At 37.7% G+C, this 20,344-nt stretch overlaps 1 protein-coding gene across 2 annotated transcripts in view; it reads right to left on the bottom strand.

The window, feature by feature from the left end:
- The window catches only part of RUNX1 (RUNX family transcription factor 1), a 337,077-nt gene that overhangs the window by 132,520 nt on the left and 184,213 nt on the right, over nucleotides 1-20,344 (bottom strand). The window contains exons 3-4 of one of the 2 annotated variants that reach the window (XM_072615024.1): nucleotides 10,622-10,660; nucleotides 3,680-3,933 (exon numbers count right to left, since the gene is read on the bottom strand). In XM_072615024.1, the coding sequence (XP_072471125.1) occupies nucleotides 3,680-3,933; nucleotides 10,622-10,660 (293 nt within the window). The remainder of the gene's footprint in view (nucleotides 1-3,679; nucleotides 3,934-10,621; nucleotides 10,661-20,344) is intronic. The other variant, XM_072615025.1, reaches the window with a different exon arrangement.

Genomic DNA, 20,344 nt, shown 5'->3' with positions numbered 1-20,344 from the left:
GACTACTACCATGACTATTACTATATAATTAAAGCTTCAAGACTGGGTTAAATTATTTTAAAGTTGATTTTTAAACTAAGGTTTCTGTTAATACCCTACAGTGTATCTACAGATAATATGAATAGAAATCAGAAAGAATTTATTTAGCCTCACAAAGTGGGGAGAGGAGGAGGATCTAGAATTAACGATCATAAACAACAGATAGGAAAATAGAAACATTTACATCATGACACAGACTAAACAGACAAGAAGGGACCTGTTGGATGAAGCTCTCATATTATGATTTACTTTTCTGTTCTTAAAATGTTGTCAGGAAACTGAGCAGAATGTTAGTACTCTCATACTCAGGGCTACATGGATCCTTTATGGATGTCCTGATACAGCTCTTGCCTAGTCCTTTCACAACATCATTGGTCTTTTAAACCCAGCATTATTAAGTTTAAGTCACAGTTATAATTGATTTAATTTAAAATCCCTTAATTTTTTTAGTATCTAAAGGAAAGCTATGAGGTAGAACCTTGAATCCAGTAGAGATTATATGTCATTTGTGACTACAAATAGTGGTCTTGCTGACACAAAGAACTTAGTTTTATCTTGCCCTATAAAGAATATTACCTACTAGGCAATGGAAAGTCCCAGAGCTTTGATATTTTTTAGTGTACTAACAGCATTAACCAAACTTTCTAATATCACTTATTTCTCAAGTTTATTTAATGTCTTTTAAATGATATTTTAAGTCACTCAGATATGTTTTATAAGGACCTTTTATAAAAACTTATTAATGGGCAACATATTTAAAGCTTCCTAAAATTTAGCAAAAGACACATCCTTCCTACTTAAAAATAAATGCACCTCATTATCTAAGGCAAACAACTATGGTAAAACACAACTTTAGAATAGAATGTCAGGAGATGGCTAGGGAAGCCCTGAAATCTTTCAATGTTACTATTACCATCAGATGTAGTTTGTCCCTTAGAGAGAATTTGGAGTGTTTTTTTATTCAAGGGTTTTTGTTTTGTTTTGCACTTTTTTTCAGTTCTGCTATTTTCATAGTTTACTGAAAATTTCTTAAAATGTAAATTTTGAAACATAAAGTTGTGCAATCACTAAATGGAGTGGGTGGCAGGGGTAAAAGAGGTATTTCAGCTTTGGCCTAGTCACTCCTTGAAAGCTTTTCCCTTCCACTCTCCTTTACTAACGCCAAACCTTTGCATTCACTGTGCATTAAGGAAAACAGAGGGAGCAGGTAAATTTCAGTGCAGTCTTCAGTGTGGAAAAACTAAGTTACTCAGAAGCAGGCCTGTATTTGAACAGGATGGAGGCAGTATGATTAATCTATATGATTACTTTAATAACCTCTTTCCCCAATTTTAAGGGGTATCTCCCTGCCCTACATGCTACAGTACACAAACTACTAAATTCAGAGAACTCAAGAATCTGAATTCATTTGAGAAATAAGAAATAAAGAAGGAAAGATACATCTCTAAAAAGAAACATCACCCAAACCAACAAGCCTTTTTTTAAAGCAGAGGAATTCACTAATGACTTGTGCCTTTTTTTCTCTAAGTATTTTCCTCCACCCTCTTGATTTTTGAAGGAATAACTTATTCTTAAAGTAACTTTCTAAGATGAGCACTTTTATCTCTTGGAGCGAGGGGAATCAGTATCGTTAATTATCTAATTTTTAATTCAAACTAAATATAAACAGGAAGGATGTGAAATGTATTGGGAGACAAGTGTTAAACAAAAGCACCTGATTGCCCAGACCTATGTGATTGATACTGGCCTCTCTGATTCTATCCGGCTATTCTGTTAAATAATAGCATTGCAAAAATATTCCTTTTTGCCTGGATATCCCTGCATGGTCTTCTGGACACTGGAAAATGCTCTTATGCTTTGCTGAAGGTCTCTGGGTGGGCAGAGGAGAGTTAGGTAGGGAGACTTTTCACAAAGGGATTAGGTTGAATTAAACTTCAAAATATGTTCGTTACCCTAAGCATAAATAAATGCAAAAGGGATAAAATTATAAGGTAATTCCATACCCCATAAAAAATTAAAATGAAACTTTTCAAGGCAAAGAATGGGATGTTTTTCATAGAGAGAGTTATTTTTTAAAAAGTTATAGGACAACAGAGATATAGGATTTGCCCTGAATTTAAGAACAAGGGAGAACTTCTATTAATAATTCTGCATTCCCTATGAGACAGTGTCAAATGCAGAATTATCTAAAATAATATTAAGTCAATAAATTCACAGTGTACAGAAACTAAAGACTATTTAAAAGGCAGCAGAAGGTATAATCACACAAAGAGAAAGAAAAAAAGTGGTGCATTTCTGTAACTTGAATCACCTGTCTTAAAAACCTCCTTAAATTGTTGAAAACCCTTTAAATCAACACTGCACTGATAGTTCAAAATCAAGGAAGAAAAGACAGAAACAACTCAGGAAGAAATGTTTTGATTTTTGCTGTAAATATGTGTTTTTAATGTGTGGGACTATTTACTCTCTAGCTAAAGGCCCTTGCTTCAAGGAGCCCAAAGCTGAAGGGCAGCCTCCTAGATCAAAAGTGAGGGAAAAATTCCTCATCCACACGAATATTCCCTGCTCCATTCCTCCTCTTTCACCCCAAATAGAAATTGCTGCAAACTAGGCAATGGTTCAATGCATCTTCCTTTTAAAAATACACCCTCTCTTACCTTTTACTGCCTCAAGGCTTTAATCTAGGTGAGTCGGGTGATAACATTTAGGAGAGTTCCAAGAAAAGAAAAAAGATTTGCAACTCCTGGCATCGGTAGGGATGGGGCTAGCGCTTAAGATAATTACTCAAAACTTTTTTTTCAAAATTTAATGTAATCATTTATGCTCTGTTGTTTGGCTAAGACGACACCCAAGAGACTAAAAACAAAATACACTACCCAAGTTAGCACAGACATTTCCCTCTTTGCCAAGAAATGAAATCTACAAGATAAGTTTATGTTTCTTCTCACTGGCAAATCTGAAAAAACACTTTGAGAAGAGAAACGGGCGACGTAGTATTTAGATGCTGGGGGTAGACAATTTTGCTCCTAACCTGTGGTGCCTTTTAAGAGAAAGTGAGTGGAAAGCAGAACTCTGTCATCTCACTGAGAAAGAGACAGTAAAAGAAAAGCTTTGAGAGTTGTTTGGGCACTTTTAAAAGGTGCACTGTCACACCCGATGCCTTTTAAGATGTTTTTATAGTGCCTATGTACATTTTTCCACTTTTTTTCTAAATGCTAGCTCCACCCTCTTCACCCCCAACCTCCCTACACTCTTAGCTGCTGGACAGCCGGAGCCCTGAAATAACTAACATAATTCTTGAAAGTCACTGCATCAATGCAGCATCCTTTTTAATCCCACAGAATACGGAGAGTTTCTGTTAAAAAGAGGCCCATCCCCAGTCTGGTAAGGCACAACAGAGCTGGGTAGGCTGATTAGGGAAATAGTCACGTTCTCTCAAGATGTGAGAATAGCTATAAGAATTTTTTAAAAAAATCAAAAAACCTCTTCCATTCCAAATTTCACTCGGGCCTGGCTCTCCTTCACCTCTTCTCCCTATGACCATGTACCCCATTGTCCTTTCCCCCTCCCCCCTCCCTTCCTCCCTCTCTCCCACCTTTCTTTCTTATCACCTGCACCAAAGTTTAAAAGCGCGAAATACCTTGAAAGCAATCGGCAACGTTTTGTTGCATCTCCAGTGCGTGGGTAACACGGAGCAGAGGAAGTTAGGACTGTCTGTACGGACCAACTCTCCCGCGTGATCCGCTAAAACCTCCACCATGCTGCGGTCTGTACTTCTGAGTTTTCCCACCAGGGAGGCGCTGTTCTCCTGGACAGCCAGCGGCAACGTTTCACTCATCTTCCCCGGACTCAGCGTGGTGGAGGGTGGCGTGAAGCGGCGGCTGGTGCTTGTATCTACGGGGATACGCATCACAACAAACGTTTTGAGTTAAGTCTCCCAACAGTTTTTATAAAACAGAGAAATAACTGCAAATCTTCAGCAATTAGCTCTCTGGAAACCCACATAAAAGTATGAGACTTTATTTTTTGAGTGTTGGGGAAGAGAGAAGAAATAAGTTGCTAAGCCAGTCCAAGTTAAAAAACAAGTTTTAACGTTGTTGCAGGGTTTCAGGCTGTACACACACGCCTTTTAGGTCTTGACTTTTTAGTGAGTTAAAATGTAGCGAAAATAATCTTCTTATCCTTTTTTGCTCTTAAGTTTTCAAATTCAGTCTTTGGTTGTTATAAAAATCACCATAGGCCAAGTTCCCATACACTTCCTAAAATATTTATGTAGAGAGAAATAGGACCACCACACATACAGTCTGGATTCTCCAGTAGTTAACTGCCTGAAGTCTCTCCAGGTGATTTTTCTAAAGTCCCAAAAGAACACAAAATACCTCAGTGCCTTCCATGTACAGCCAGTTTTTAAAATATAAAATTGTCTTCAGTCCACAAAGACAAGAGTTGTAATTTCCAAAGGTCAAGCTAACAATGTATGTGCACTATATATATGTATATATATACACACACATATATACTGTACTTCATCAAATATTTACAATATAATCTTTAGAGAATTTAAACAACAGAAATCCATTAATGTTCTATGCAGGTTTTTTTTAAGTAGCCTTGAAAATCAGCTTCAGTAGTTGAATCTGTGTTGGTCTAGGAGTAATTGTCATGATCTCTTGATACAATCTTGCAAAATGCTCATTGTAGATAATTCAGCTTTTAAAAAGATTACTTTTTTTCTTGCTCTCTTAAGTTTTAGAAAAGTTCCAGTAGATGATGAACTCTCAGGCTAAAACAAAACAAAACTCCACATCTGAGAACTTGGGTTTGGGGGTGTTGGTTAAACGTGTGGGTTCCTCTGTGGTTTTATAGTGTACGAAAGAGCACTCAGAAACACATGCACTCTCCCTCTTCAGAAGCCAACTGATATTCTGCATCAGCCAACTTTTGCAATACTTAAACCAATCTTCCTCAATTCAGCCACAGCAGGACTGTTTAACTACATAGAAATATGTATACGTCTACATACACATATGTATATATATACATATCTATATACATAATATATATGCATATATTATGTATAACCCAGCAGGTGTAACTCCTTTCTGAATCAGACTCAAACAACACATCAATGCAGATGCTGCAGTTCTGGTTTAAAACACACACACACACACACACACACACACACACACACACACACACACACACACACTAACGTTTCTATTTGAAGTGCAGCACACTTGCTTCCGCAGAAAGAAAGAGAGAAAGAGAGAGAGAGAGAGAAACAGTTGTCAAAGGAAACAGAAACAAAAAGTTCGTAGCCAGAATAGACGTTAAAGCATCCAGCCAAGAATACAGCTCATTAAAAAGTGGGAAAAAAATAAAAGCAAAAACACCAATGCAGGGCAAGGAAAAATAAATCTTGAAATTCTTCACGGGTTCACGGGAGTCAGCTGGATAGAGCTGTCTACAAGCTCACTGAGAGTGCAGCGTTATGACCTTCTGTGAGATGTTTGTTTGCTCAGATTGCGTCTTGAGAAAAGCCCGGTCCAGCCTGCGCCTTCTGGCTCTATGAATGAGATTGACTGGAAATGAATGTGCTTTTACTGTAAGAGAGTTCGGAGGAATGCCATTCCCTCAGCTCATTTGCATAGGGGGAGGACGCTGGCCAATCAGCAATCTTTCCGGTTCAAGCCAGGGCGCGGCTCAAGTCCACTGGCTCCTGGAATTGGCCAGTTGATTCAGCCGCTGCCGCTACTGTACTGAGCTAGGAGCCTAAGTGTCAATGGGATGCCAAGGCCACCACAATACATAGACACAGTCACCCACTTGTTATAGCTGGGATTGGAACCTTACCACCCACCGACCACATTTCCTGAGGCCCGGCCCTGATGCTCTTGCTTTGCAAATACCCCCATTTCCTTTCAGTCATGCGAAGGGGCTACGCGAGAGCAGCTGTAGTGTATACAGCTGTCAGTGTGTGGAGGAGGAGAAAGGGGTTGGTGGTCTAGGGAAGACATGCAAGCTTTCGAGTCTGTTTGCAAACAGTTTGCAAAGCAAGGGTTACAAACAGGGATTGGAGCTCTGTGCAGAAGGAGCTGGTGCTCTGAGTGTCTCGGGATAATAGTCTGGAAATCTCAGCGAGGTCACCAGTTTTCTCTCAGAGCACACAGGAAGCCGCAAACCTACTCCTCGGGCTCACCGACCTCCTCAGGTCCTGGAGGTGGGAGAGAATGGTTTAGGACAAGGGCAGGGTGTAGGTTAGCGGAGGTGGTGCATGCCCATATGTATTGTTTTGAGGCTGCAGAAAATGAGTGCTGATTTATTTGAGGGATTCTGATAAACTACAACCTGGGATCTTTGTTGTTTTCACTGCGGTTGAGTAGCGTACCCCCAACCCCTTTCAAAGTGTGTCAGAGTAAGTAAAAACTTGCCCTGACATATTCTAAGCTTTAGAAAAAAAAAATATTTACGTGTGTTGGTGTGGTGGGAGAGACTAACGAGAGGTAATTCTCACCCCCTTAAAAATATCCCTTTTCTATTTCCTCTCCTGTATTCAACAGGAAGGGTGCTCTGAAGGAAGCTCTTTGGTCTCTGGCAGCGCAGCCTCTACTGCCTTGCCCCTGGCCAGAGCCATTCCAGCCCCAGTCTCTCTAGCTTAAGGCTCAGATTCCCGTCTCCTCTCCTGGCCGCTCCTTTCTCTAGTTGACCACCTAACAAAAACCGACTCTACGAACTAGATCTAGAAACTTCCTTCGTTCAAGTCCCCAACCCGCCCCAAGCTCTCTCCAAGCCCCTGGTCGATTTCCCTCCTGGGAACTTCCGGGCAGGCTCATCACTCATCTCCTCCTCCGCCCTTCTGGCACCCAACCCACACCTCCCCTTCTGCGTGTAGCCAGGGGCAGGGGGACAGAGAAACCCCTAGCTGGGAAGCTGGAGCAGGAGGAAACTAAGGCGGGTGGGGGCGGGAGAAGAAGAGGACTTTTTGGCTGGAGGCTCCACCTGGCACTCGAAGGCTTTTCCTTCTCTCTAGAGGCTGCATTAATGTGGAGGAGAAAGAAGTCAGATAGAGAGAGGGAGAATTGAGGTTGGGTGCAGATGGGATGGGGGGTGGGGTAGGGTAGAGGAAAGCGTTTTCTCTTTGGTTTCTTGGGTGATTATTATCCCTTTCCTTCTCCTAACTCCCCAAGTTATTGCACGCATCCCCTGACCGCAGGCTAGCGTTGCCAGAATGCAGGTCCCGAGAGAGGCGCAACAAAACCCAGCGGCTACTGAGGGACGGCTAGTTGATCCCGCCTGGGAGTGTCCTCTCCCAGCTTCAGCAGTGAACCTCCGCCGGCGTAATGAAGCTTGGACACTAGAGGGCACCGCTAGCCCTGCACATGGGGAACCTTCGCAGCTTCAGAGACTGGACCGCGAAGTGTTAAGTATTTTGGTTACAGCATGATTGCCTATCCAAGCTATCCGCTTCAACCACACATCCTCTCCGGCCCCCGATTTCTAACGGGGAAAACTTTCGGTGCACTAGCAACCCTAGACTGCTCCCGGTTTCCCGACTCCCTTCAAGTCAGGGCGCGCCAGCAAGCATAGAGGCAATAAATAACGTACATCTTAACCAAGGGCCATTAACAACATTTTAGAGCAGATATCTAATATGTATCATACTTCATTTCCTTTCCTTCGCTCCCAGTCTGGTTGGAAATATGGCTTGGTAGGAGCTGAGTTCGAGCCGACCAGTGCAGGCAACTGTCTCTTTCTCACACCAGATGTTTCCAAGTTAAATTAGGGGTATTCATTGGTTATCTGTTGGCGAAGGCCCTCGTCTTTGTATGCCTTCTCTCCCTCCATCACACCCTCGGATTGGGCCATCGATTCCAGCACAGTAGCTTCAGCTCAAACCATTTTTCTAACTGTCTTGGTGGGAGGGGAAAGGGTGGGAGGAAGAGCCACTGCCACTTCTTCTGATGGCTCCATCTCCAGCTTGGCCTGAGTACTTTCCTCTTCCTCTTCTACCTTATCCCTTCCCCATTTCTCTGCAAGTTGAGATACTTCTTAATTATTGACCTGGGAATAATCCTGGAGAGCTCCTAGTACTGACATGCTTTTATAAAATAAATTGGACTGGAAGGAAAGCTCAACATTTGCATTTCTAAGAATGTTTTTTTGAGAAAGATCAATTTCTGGCTAACCTTAAAGAAATCAAGTGCAGCCTTTCACTCACAAGAGATTCCTTTCTTGCTCCCGATGACAAACAATGAGTTAAACACACACGCACACACAAACCCCAAACTCCTTTCTTCTACCCCTTCACAAGGACCAAATACTTTCTCAGGTCTCGGTTCTGTGAAATTATCTGATTTATATGTGCAACCCCACTGCACCCGTTACAATACACCAAAACCCCTTTAGTGGATTTGCTCCCAGACAGGTTAAGTGTGTATCGCCGCTGTTTTAGATACTGCCCAGCATTCAACTATGCTAGGTTGTTGTGCAAATTTATCTTTGAAGATATAATTAAATCCAAAAATTGTTTAGAAATAAAAAGTTATTCGTCTTGGAGTGGTAGACATGAACTCTGACACCTGGAAGTTTGAATATTTTTAAACCCAGGACTGTACATATTTTGTCAGAGGAAGCGTGTGCTAACAGATCTTTGGAGCCCTAAGATGGTGTGCTAAAAAAGATGTAATCAACAAGGAGGTACTCTTGAAGCAATACAGAAGTCCTAGTCTTATCAGTTTCAAAGGAAAGCTTGATAATTACATGGCTGCACATACTGCACGTGTAAGTATTTTAGTGATTGGGTTTATGAATTTCAAATGATAATAGCGAACCTGTGACCTTGAAAGTGTTTTTTAAAGGAAGGACAAATAGAATTACAAGTAATAAGAATGAAAGTCTTTGCTCATTTGTTCTCTGTCGGACAGTTTTGCATTTCTGTTTTCCAGGACCTTTATATACCTTCCTTTTATATAATGTACTGAGAAAATCTGGAAAACTGCTAATAATTTCTCTTCCTTTCTGGGAGCTGAAAGTGAATGGAAAGCAAGTTATCATGGATTGATTTAGAAGTTGCTGGAAGCCTAAGGGTTGCTAGGTTTACAGTACTATGCACAAATTTCAGTAATGCACTATCACAAACAATGATATCCTTTCCATTTGGGGCGAGGGTGTGGGAAGAACACCTCAACAGCATGTAAATCCTTCCCCTCACTCTTTAAGAAAGAAAAAAAGTGGGGGAAATAATACAAGATTACCTTCTCCTCCTTCAAAAAAACCTCCCATAAAAAATCAAACTGAAAAGACCCCAGGGATCTTCCTTTGGAAATTTTGAATTTACTTTAAGTGCCTTAAAAAAATCAAGAATAAAAGATAACCCTGTAAATTTATTTTAGTATCACAAGTGTTTCCAAGTTTGTTACAAGAAGAAGAAAATTCAAAAAGGCTTGTAGTATGATAAAAATGAATATTGCCCTACTCTATAATAAGTAGTGTCTAGTTAGGAGGAACAATCATTTCCACTGAAAGCTATAAAAGTTTATTAATGTCCTCTGCAATATAGGATAAGCATCTAAGAGTAGAAGGATATGTCAAAGATATTTTAACTCTGCTTTTAAGGAAATTTTCAAAGAAGAAATCATGCATGTAGGTGGAATAAAATTTCTCTGCTCACCTCAGTTTAAAATTGCTCTTTTCTTGTTTTTTGCCTTCCTCTTTTTCTTTTAATTTAAATATAAATTGCTTTAAAATATTTAATTCTAGTCCCAGGATTAATTAAATGCATTTTATTATAGCTTAGTTGAGACATATTACATTGGTGTATAGTCAGTGCACAAGCAAGAAGATTTGAATCTGAGTGTAATAATATAAAAGTATAACACAAAGTCTACAGACATATACCTAACTATATAAATTGAAAATTTTGAATATTAAAACATATGTTTCTTTCCTGAGTGTTTCAAAGATAATTAACATTTTAAAAAAATCATCATTATGAGGTTTCACACCTTACCCCGATGTCTCCTTTCTTAATTCAAGTATTCAGATGTATTGTGGTCAGTATATATTTATTTTATTAAGAGGACCCCTCATAAAGTCAATTCTGAACATAATAAGTAGCAAATTTTGAAATTAGAAAAAATGAATCCTTTTAATTTAGGAAGGCTGAGTAAACATTCTATCCTCATTAAAATTTTGTATTGCTTAGCTTGCAATATGTATATTTTTTAAAAAACCCATTGTTAAAATAGGTAATAAAATGTGTTCTAACAGAAGCCAAGCTTTACATTAGACAGCATTCCTACAAAGAGTCACTTAATAATAGTAGAATGCAGATGTTGTAAATGCTACAAAAATAAAGGTATTATTTAAGGTTTCATTTGAACGTTTTATATGGCATGCCACTTATGTGGAGAGCTGTTTAAAAATATTTGAATCAGCAAAAAGCTTGCTTGAATTGTTTAATTAATTGACTTGCTTTTATTTTTTATATCGAAATATATTTCACATGTGTCTGTATGATGCACTCATATACACACAAATGTTCAAATGGATCTGAGATATAAATAATTGCAGTCTTTCATACCGTGAAAGTCTCTAGGAGGATTCATTCCATGCACACATTCTGAAAGAAAAGAAATTAGTGAAATAAATAAGTGATATTAATAAAATGAAAACTGCTACTGATTTTGCTGGTAATTGATGGATTTTCTACCAAATGGATATCACTTCTTTTAAAGATAAGCTTTTTTCCTTTTTAACCCAGTGTGTCAAGCTTCTTAGAATTTTTAATACATGCTGTTTTTGCACAGCACTTGCACAGCACATAGTGTGTGATTTTTGGCAATAGAATCTCTTCAAAACGTTAGTAACAGTGAATAAAAATGGGCATCCACATATGCACAGGATCATGTGTGCTTTCCATTATATGTCATTGCTGAATCTTTGTTTTTTTCTGGAATGATTTCTCCAGTTATCTTTATCTAATACAATGAAAATTATTTGTATTTTAAATTTGTGCAACATGATAAGAAAGACCTTTAGAACTCTAGGCTCCAGTGAGTTTATAGTTAAATTTAAAATGAAATATCAACAGTATACAAGCAGCTTAGTAAGTCCTGGAAAATGGTCATCATTAGATGAATGCAAAAAATGTTAGTGTCCTTTAATAAAACAATACGTAGGACCTTGTAAATAAATCTTCAAAGAGAAACATTCATAGATCTTAAGCTGTTTTATTTGTTCACCAATGATAGTGACTGTTTAGAAATATTGCTTTCTCTGTTTTCCTTTTCTTTCTCTCCTTTGCTAGAGGGCAAAACTATTGGATCTGTATCACTTTCCTTTAGACTATTTGAAGATTGTCTCTCTCTGATATAACTGATGTTATAAAACATTCTATTTGGAAGCGACTTTTCTTTGTAGCTACTATTTTTGAAACAAATTTCAAATTGCATATGGGGGAAGGGTTACAAAAGAAGGTATTAGATTGACAATTTTAGGCAAATACGCAGAATATTTCAATAATTTATTTTCTTTCATTTGCTATCTATGGATGCAATATTATGAATTTTCAATTACTTTTCAGGTTATGTCCTGTAATGTAACACAGAAAAGTTTATGTTGAAAATTCCACCTGTTAGATGTGGTAAAAATGACCATCTGAAGTATTTTTGCCCTAAAATTTGATACAAGTATGTGACACAGTTATATTTTTAAAGCTTTTCAATGGCACTGAATATTTATATCAAAATTAATCATATTCTTAAATGAGGCACATATTGGATGAATAAGTAGAAATATATCTATCATGACTACTAAAATATTACTGTTAAGAGGGAATTATTTCATTTTTCTATGGACTGATTTAGATAGGAAATGGATACGATTCATTTCTTTGTAACTAGAAAGAGTAAACAACTCAAATGAAGGAGTGACCTATAGTGAAAGACAGAAGGAATTAAATATGGATGGATAAAAGCAAGCTACAAGGGGCAAGATTGTGGTTAATAAGAACATAAAAGGAGGTTCTAAAGAAAAAAGAGGAGTGAGGTGGAGGTAAATAATTGTTCTTACTCATTAAGAATAATAAGATAAAATAGCAGATGAATACTGAGTTCAGATAATAAGTTCAGTTCAGAAAGCAAGTCTGAAACATTAGGATTGACTAGGCAACTGAAATGTAATTAAGAAGTACTGACACTGGAAGGATCAGCTCTGGAAAGTCCCTCACCCCCACTCCTTCCAGCACCACCAAGTGACAACATGAGAAATGCAGGGATGTACAGTAGTTTAAAAAATAATGGGAGCATTGTTGAAAAGCAGGGACTTAATTGAGCAGAGCTAATTGTACTGTGATTCTAAACTACTTTACAAAAGCACACACAAATCCCAAATTTTCATGGCTTTTTTAAAAAAAAGTACAACACAGAAGGAAATATGTCAATCGTGATAGTTTCTTTGTTTTTATCTTAATAGGGTGAATGTGGTAAGTAAAATCTATGATACATTGTCCTTGTATAGCTAATTTTATGATAATATAGAAAAAACTTACAGATTAAAAGGTTACTCTTACCAGGAGGATAAGTAACAGACTTGGAGATTCTAAGTGATTTATACATAGAAAAGCAAGTCTAAGAATCAAGCTCTTTGCCACCAAAGAAGCCAGTTTCCTTAGATGTTTTTAGTACATACTCATAGGGAACATATTTCTATTAGAGGGGAAAAATGTCTACAATACTGTGTCCTTTCATTCACCTCATTTTCAGACTTTCTAAAGTATCATGTCTTAGATTTCTCATCTTCCCCCTACCTTATCAGGTAATAACCATCAAGTTCTTTACCACAATAGCCTCTTTATAACCATTTTAAAGTAAAACACTTACTCACTATTTTTTAGTATGAATGTTGGAAAATCAGCTAGGTCAGATTCTGAAGCCCTGGAGAAGACCTTCAAAAATTGGGCCCTCAAAGAGTTTGTTTGATGAAAGCTGGTTAAGGCCAATCTGGCCATTTTGGTATAGAGAATATTAGGAATATTGAATCTGTTATCTTAATTTTTGGATAATATCTAACAGAAATAGTATTTCTTATTGTTTCTATATGCAAGGTGTACGTACATAAGTATGTAACAAATACGTTCAAAGTAAATACATGGTAATTTGTGGTGGGGGGGTGGTAATATATGTATGTAGGTATTAGTATTAGCTTCTGAGGGGACCAGAAAAGGTCACAAAAAGCTGATCTTTAAAAGAAGTGAAGGATTTTGGGAGGCTTTGCTGAGAAAGTAGTAGATTCCAAGCATAAGAGATCTAAAATTTGACAGATACAGATAGATACTGTGTTAGGCACTGAATAGGGAAAGATCAGTCTAAACTTTCTCTGTCCACAGGAGTTCGCATTCTGCTTGGAAAATAACATTGATTTGTTCATTGTCATCCTTCTTACTTGAATAGGACCATCAAGATAGATTTGAAAACATGTCCAACCGTGGCTGATCAGACCAATATGAGCTTAGAAGGCCCACAAGATGGACACAAATAGTCTGTATGAAGATTTGGGATGGAGATATACCACATGCAAGCAAAAGTAAAGAAATATAATACATATGCCTACCCTAAACCATCTGCCTTCCATACTTCCCTATTTCTGTCAAATTCACCACCATCATTCTGGATTTTGCAGCCTCAGTATTACTGTTCACTCTCCTTCATCCCATATAGCCAATGTGTTGCCAAGCCTTTTTGTTTCTACATTAATAACATCTATTCACAGAGCCAATGCTTTAATTCAGGCTCTTATCACCTCTCACCTAAATTATTTCAATAATTGCCCCCCCCCCATTAAAATCTTTCTCCTTTTTAATCAGTCCTCCACATGGATGCCAACGTGATTTTCCTTAGGCTCAGAACTGACCATGTCACACACTTACTCAGTAAACTCCAGTGTCTATCACTTCTAGGATAAAATATGAATTTCTCTGTTAAGCCTTTAATCTGGCCCCAAACCATCTTCAGATTGAATCATGGTTTCTCTCCTTCTTGCGTCTTCAATCCAGCCAAACTATCATCCTCTCTGTTCCTCACATATGATACTCTATATCCAGCATGCGTCATTGCATTTTCCATTCCCTATACCTGTCATGTATTCCCTCTTTTCCTCTCCCTAATAGGGGCCTCTTTCTTTAAAATATAATTCAAGCACAATTTTCTATCTACCGACTTACCTGATCTCCCTCAAGTATTAATATTCTCTCTCCCAAACTACCTTACATTTAACTACTCTCTGAATACCTGTATTTATTCTCATTAAACTATATGCATTTCTATATGTACTTGTAGTTTCCACAGTTTAGAATATGAGCCCCTTGTAAGTATGGATTGTTTCACATTTAATATGTGTTCCTAGTAACTAGCACAGTATCTGGCACATAAAATGTGCTTAATATATAGTTAATTTATTGGATATACTTAAGAAATGTCAGTACATATGTAAGAAAAGAAATGACAGTCATAACTGTCACATAACTGACGTTTTGGCTGGTTGAGTAGGAGAGTGAGAAATGGCTTTGAACACAGTTTAACAGTAACAAACATTGGATAAAAAGGCAAACACAAAAACATCCTTAAGAAGTTCCCATTCTTTTAGGGGAAAAAGCATGAACACATGTAAATAAATGCCAATTATGTTCAGAGTTTGTTGGTATTCAGTTGTGTCTGACTCTTTGTGACTCTGTATGGGATTTTCTTGGCAAAGATACTGAAGTTGTCTGCTGTTTCCTTCTCCAGTGGATTAAGGCAAACAGAAGTTAAATCACCTGGCCAGGGTCACACAGCTAGTGAGTATCTGAGACCACATTTGAACTCAAAGTCTTTCTAACTCCAGGCCCAGCCCTCTATCCATTGAGCTACCTAGCTACACCTGTTTCGAGTAAATACTTTGTATTTTGTGGTGGTGGTGCTAGCAGCTAAGGGGATTCGGAATGCCCACAAGTAGCTTAAGTCTGAAAGAAGTTAGGAATTTTGAGAGGCTTACCTGAGTAGGTAGTCCTTTCCAGGTATTAGATAATGGTAAAAACTGACTGTTCCAGTGACTACGGAGGCAAAGATCTATCTAAACTTTGTTTATGGGAGTTTGAAAATAGCAACATGCACACCCATGTAAGCAAACATAACACTTGTGCCCAGAAAACTTGTTGCTTGACTGAACCCTCAACCCTTCCACAAATGGATTGCATGAATAGATGAAATCAGTCTAAGATGGCTTATGTGCAACCCTTCCTGAAAGAGAAGGGATAGTCTGGATGAATTTTGGATTCTTTGGAATCTTCTGATTCTAAAATTCACTAGCTTCATGATAGAGATAATGGAGACATTTCAAATTGCTATGAATATAAAATAACATACTGAGATTAAATTCACTCTGAATGGTAAATTTGATATCTGTCTTTTAGTGATTGATTATACTCTGTAATATCATGACAGTGATTAATTAATTGAGCAGTGCCCGTTAAGCAATGCCGCTTCACAGAATGGTAGATGTGGCCTTTTAGTTGCGTGCAGACAGAACGCAGAATTTCACCAAAGCATCTCTTGATTGAATCAGAAATGGAAACAAAACAACAGTCAGTGACAATTGAATTACACAACCCTATTAACCAGGATCAACACCACTAATGCATTTTCATAGCCACACCTGAAGCCACAAGTTAATTTCATAAATTGTTGCTTGTCCACTTAACATTTCGCCAGCCACTGATTGCTTAGTGTGCCCTTTGATTCTAGGGATCCTGATATATCATTTCAGGAGCTTTTCCTATTCTTTTTTTCCACTAGCAAAACTGCGTTATATGAAATCTTTTTTGATAGATTCTTACAGACATGCAATGAGGTACATAATCGGTGGAAACAAAACTTATAGTTTAAAAGGACTTAAAAACACAGATTTTTCACAAGAATTATTAAGTTAAATATTTACCCAAAAAGATGAAATTCTTCAAAAAACATTTTTTTTTTTGGAGCAGTGGGATTGGTATAGGGTAGACCTGCACAGCCTGGCAATAGGTAGTTGCCAAAATTAAAACAGGCTAAACTTCTTCGGGTCAAAGATTGGTTAGACTAGAGACAGACTGACACCGTGGGTTGCTACAGGTCACATGATAAATGAGAGTGCGCAGTGACAACCACACATGTTTCTACTGGCCGCTGGAAATCCTTTGGCTGTTTTGCTGTATGTTATGCAGGCCTGGTACAGGGTAAAAGGTATGATAGATTCCTAAAATTTAACCCCATTTAGTGGAAACATAATTAGATACAAATACAAAAAAAAAGGAAAATCGTTCCTATTCTCAAGAAGCTTACCTTCTATTGAAGGAAAACAACAGGAAAGCAGATAAAATCTAAGTGTATGTAAAGAATATAGAAAATTATTGCCTGGGGTTGGGGTGGGAGAACCTAGTCAATGTGGTCATCAAGTGAATGAGGCTCTCTCTAGCACTTCTGAGGACTCTTCAAGGAATCAATAGAATTTCAATCTCTACTTGAAGAAATTCCAATTCCAATTTTGGACAATGCCAATTGTTAGGAATAATTCAGGAGGGAGGACTTGGAGATGTGAGTTAAGAAAAAAAATGGGACTGTTGTGGAGGTGGAATTGATAGAACTTGGAAACCAATTAATTATGAAAGTGAGGGAAAGTGAAAAGCCAAGGGTGATTCATGTTGAGAACCTGGGTGACTGGAAAGATGGCTGTGACCACAATAGATATAAGAAAGTTAAGAGAAAGGGAGGGCTCATAGGAGAAGATAATGAATTCTGTTTAAACAAAAATGTTGAATTTAAGATGCCTATGGCATATCTAGTTGAAAATATTTTTTCTTATAGGTGGTTACCTGTGTGGGACTGGAGCTCAGGAAGAATTTGCTATGTTTCACTTAGTTGACATAAACCTTAATACATGAATAAACTGTCTGGACTGCTCATGGGAATCCTAAATGAAGTATCCCATGCATAAAGAGACAGAGAACATCTATATTAATTTTCTTAGGAAAGGTGGTGCAAATTCTCTGTCTGACTATACTTGATGGTCTTCACATGGTTCTTCTGAAGTCCCAGTTTGCCTCTTGGTGTGTGCTGCCCTCTGCCTTACCTTTCCAAGTCCTACAAAGCAGTATTTTGACATCAAATAGCCATAGAAAAGGAAAGACAAGTTACTGTTTGATATTCCTAATTGACTCCTCCAGTCTTCCATGATGGACTATAAGCCTCTAAGAGGACTCTTATTTGGAAACCCATTCATTTTGTTGTCATAGTGTCAACTTCACTGAGTTGGTCATTTTTGAGTGTACATAAGGTCTATATTCAGAATTAATGTAAAAATGCCATTTTGTAATTTTCAGAGTTTGCTCAGCCACTTAATTATTTATCAATGATATTCTTTCTCTTGAGGACTCTTTTTATAAAGGTCAGTGCAATGATGAGTGTGGTGTACACATTTAATAGATTTCTCTTCTAATAAGCTGAGCTGTTGCACAGCTATGTTGTGGTAGCTTAGCAGGGCAGGCCAACTGTAGGATTCTTCTACTGCTACTATTAAGCAGGGCTCTTCTGTTTAACTGACTTGCTCCTTAAAGACAAAAAAAATATAGTCTCTGGGATTTCCAGTTTCAGGCTCAGCTGAAGTTATATTCTGTTTTAGAAAGGGCAGAAACCCTCCCTTTCAGGCATCAAGTGGCAATGAAAAGAAGTGTATCCATTTCACTGTTCTCCACTTTCTAGGCAGGAGGTGACAGTATAAAGAGAGTTGTAGCTTCCCCTTCCCAACCAGCTCTTCCAGACAGCACAGAGTTATGGTCTCTCTTTAAAACAGCTCTGAGGTACTTTCTTTGACCAATACGTTCTGGTTCAGAAATTGGTATTCCTGGTGCTTATGTCTCTAAATTTATCACTACATCTTCATTTTACCTAACTTGTAACATGGTGGGTTTGCATGTCACCGTAAAAGGTAGACTGGCACTTATTCCTTTCTGCTCCTCTTCTTATGATATCAGTAGGAGTGGATTTTTACTGTGTTTGATTGTATAATAGTGAGCCTGCCTTCCTATTCCAATTTCTGGAGTTTTAATCAGCTGCAAGAAGTTGCTTTTTAACCTAAGGGTAATATAAAGCTCTCACATACATATGGTCCTTTTCCTCTTCTATATCAGTACAAAAGTTACTATCATCACAATAGTGCACAGCCCCCAATTAGGAAACTTCTCACGTTCTGAGAATAGTTTGGCTTTCTGCCCAAATTTAAATTTTTATTTATTTCTAGTTACCCTCTGGTTCTTTATATTTGGGACAAAAATCAGGAAATATTTAGGTAAGAGATGTGAGCAGAATATATTACAGTATGAACAATATCAACTCAACAGGCATTGGAAGGAAAAGTTAGGGAGAGATCAGACCTTTTTGGGAGAACTTTCCTCAGCCCTCAAAGAAGTGCGTACAACCAGTAACTTCAGCGCAAATCTGCTCGGAAATGCGTTTAGATGTCAAATGAACCTCTTCCATCTCTCTCTTTCCTGTAGAAGCTTAGCCCTCCTCTCACTTTTTGCTTCTAGTCTTTCCTTTTCATTTTTCCATTTAATTTTTTCTTTTATCTGTTTCCTCTGTAATGTCAATTCTTTCTGGATCAGCCTTCTTTGGGGATTCTCGAAGTCATTCTTCCTTTTTCATTATACACATCTTAAAGTTTGCATTTGCAGAACTCTCAGATATAACCCCTTTGTCTTCTGGCTAAAATTTGTGATAGTCTTTAGTTGTTCCCAGGCTGAAAGGGGAAAACTTGTCTCTCTGAACTATAGATCCCAGGATGCCAGTTAGTTCTTAAAAGTCCCTGTGGCATTCTTCTCTGGAGTTTGAACTTCCCTGGTGTCCCTTACAAAATTGACTATGGTAAGCTTAATATCTAACATTTATCAAATAATCACAAAACAGCTCTAGATATCATAATTCCCAAGTTATTAACTCAAAAATTCTCCAGTTATATTCAAATAAGCAATTTCACAGAGCTATGAAGTATACTTTGGCCTGGGCAAGTGACTTGTTTCTGTTGTTGCTTTTTTTTTTTTTTTTTTTTTTTTTAGCGTTTTTCATACACAAGTTTCTCATTTGTTTTTATTTTTGCCCTTTCAATGTTCAAGTGCCAAAATCTCAAAAGGCCACACACTTATGAAAGCATGGAGGAAAGAGCAGTTTGAATTCCTACATTTCCTTAGAAGTGCAAGAAATAAATTTCTTTAATATTCCGAGACTCACACATTTTATTTCTTTGGATAGATCTACCCCATCTACTCCAAATCAATAAGCTTTTTCTTACACACACACACACACACACACACACACACACACACACACACACACACACACACACACACACACACACTGATATAAGGTAAGAATATATTTGCATCAGATTAAGAATAAGAACTTAGATTCCTTTAAGATGAAGGTATTTACTATTTATTAAATATTTCATACTAATTTTATATACTAATTTTAAAAATGTTATTTTACTATATAGGTCTATACAAGTCTGAGCTTAAAAGTTTTTTTTATTATTGCTATTATTAACGTGGATTTAAATGTATATAGTTTCTGTCTTCGAAAGAGTTCAGTCAGCAAGTCAGTCACTCAGTAAACATTTATTAAGCACCTATTAATGTTCCAAGCTCTATGCTAAGTAACAGGAATACAAAAAGAGGCAGATGACTGTCCCTGTCACCTAGGAGCTTACAGTGTAATGGGGGAGGCAGTAAACAAACATCTGTGTGCTTGGAAAGCCTTTCTGTAGAAGATGGGATTTTAGGTGCTTAAAGGAAGCCCTGTAAGCAGCAGGAGTAGAGGGAAAAAATTCCAGATATGGGGGACAAGCAGAGAAAGTGCCTGGTGTCAGAGACAGAACAGCAAGGAGGCCAGTGTTACTATATTCATATAGATTCATTTCTTCGTAAACACCCACTGGCTAATATATATATATAAAATATACATGTATATAATATATATATGTGTGTGTGTGTATTTATATGTATGTTTTACATATACACACACACATCTGCAGAAAGACATTCATGCTGTAGAAGACTACGCTTGACACCATAGAACAAACTTTAATTCTATGCCTTCTTGACTTCAGAAATTCTGCAAAGAGATGAAAAGAATAAGCGAAAAATGAATAACTATCCATTAAATTTCATCACTTTAGATAGTTTAATAAGATAATGCTTCGAAAGTTCACAATGGGGCTTCAATTAACTGATTTGGCCATT

The sequence above is a fragment of the Notamacropus eugenii genome, chromosome 5 (assembly GCF_028372415.1).
Source record: "Notamacropus eugenii isolate mMacEug1 chromosome 5, mMacEug1.pri_v2, whole genome shotgun sequence".
Taxonomy (NCBI): domain Eukaryota; kingdom Metazoa; phylum Chordata; class Mammalia; order Diprotodontia; family Macropodidae; genus Notamacropus; species Notamacropus eugenii.
The sequence above is the reverse complement of the archived record's forward strand: the minus strand, read 5'-3'. Positions and strand labels throughout refer to the sequence as shown.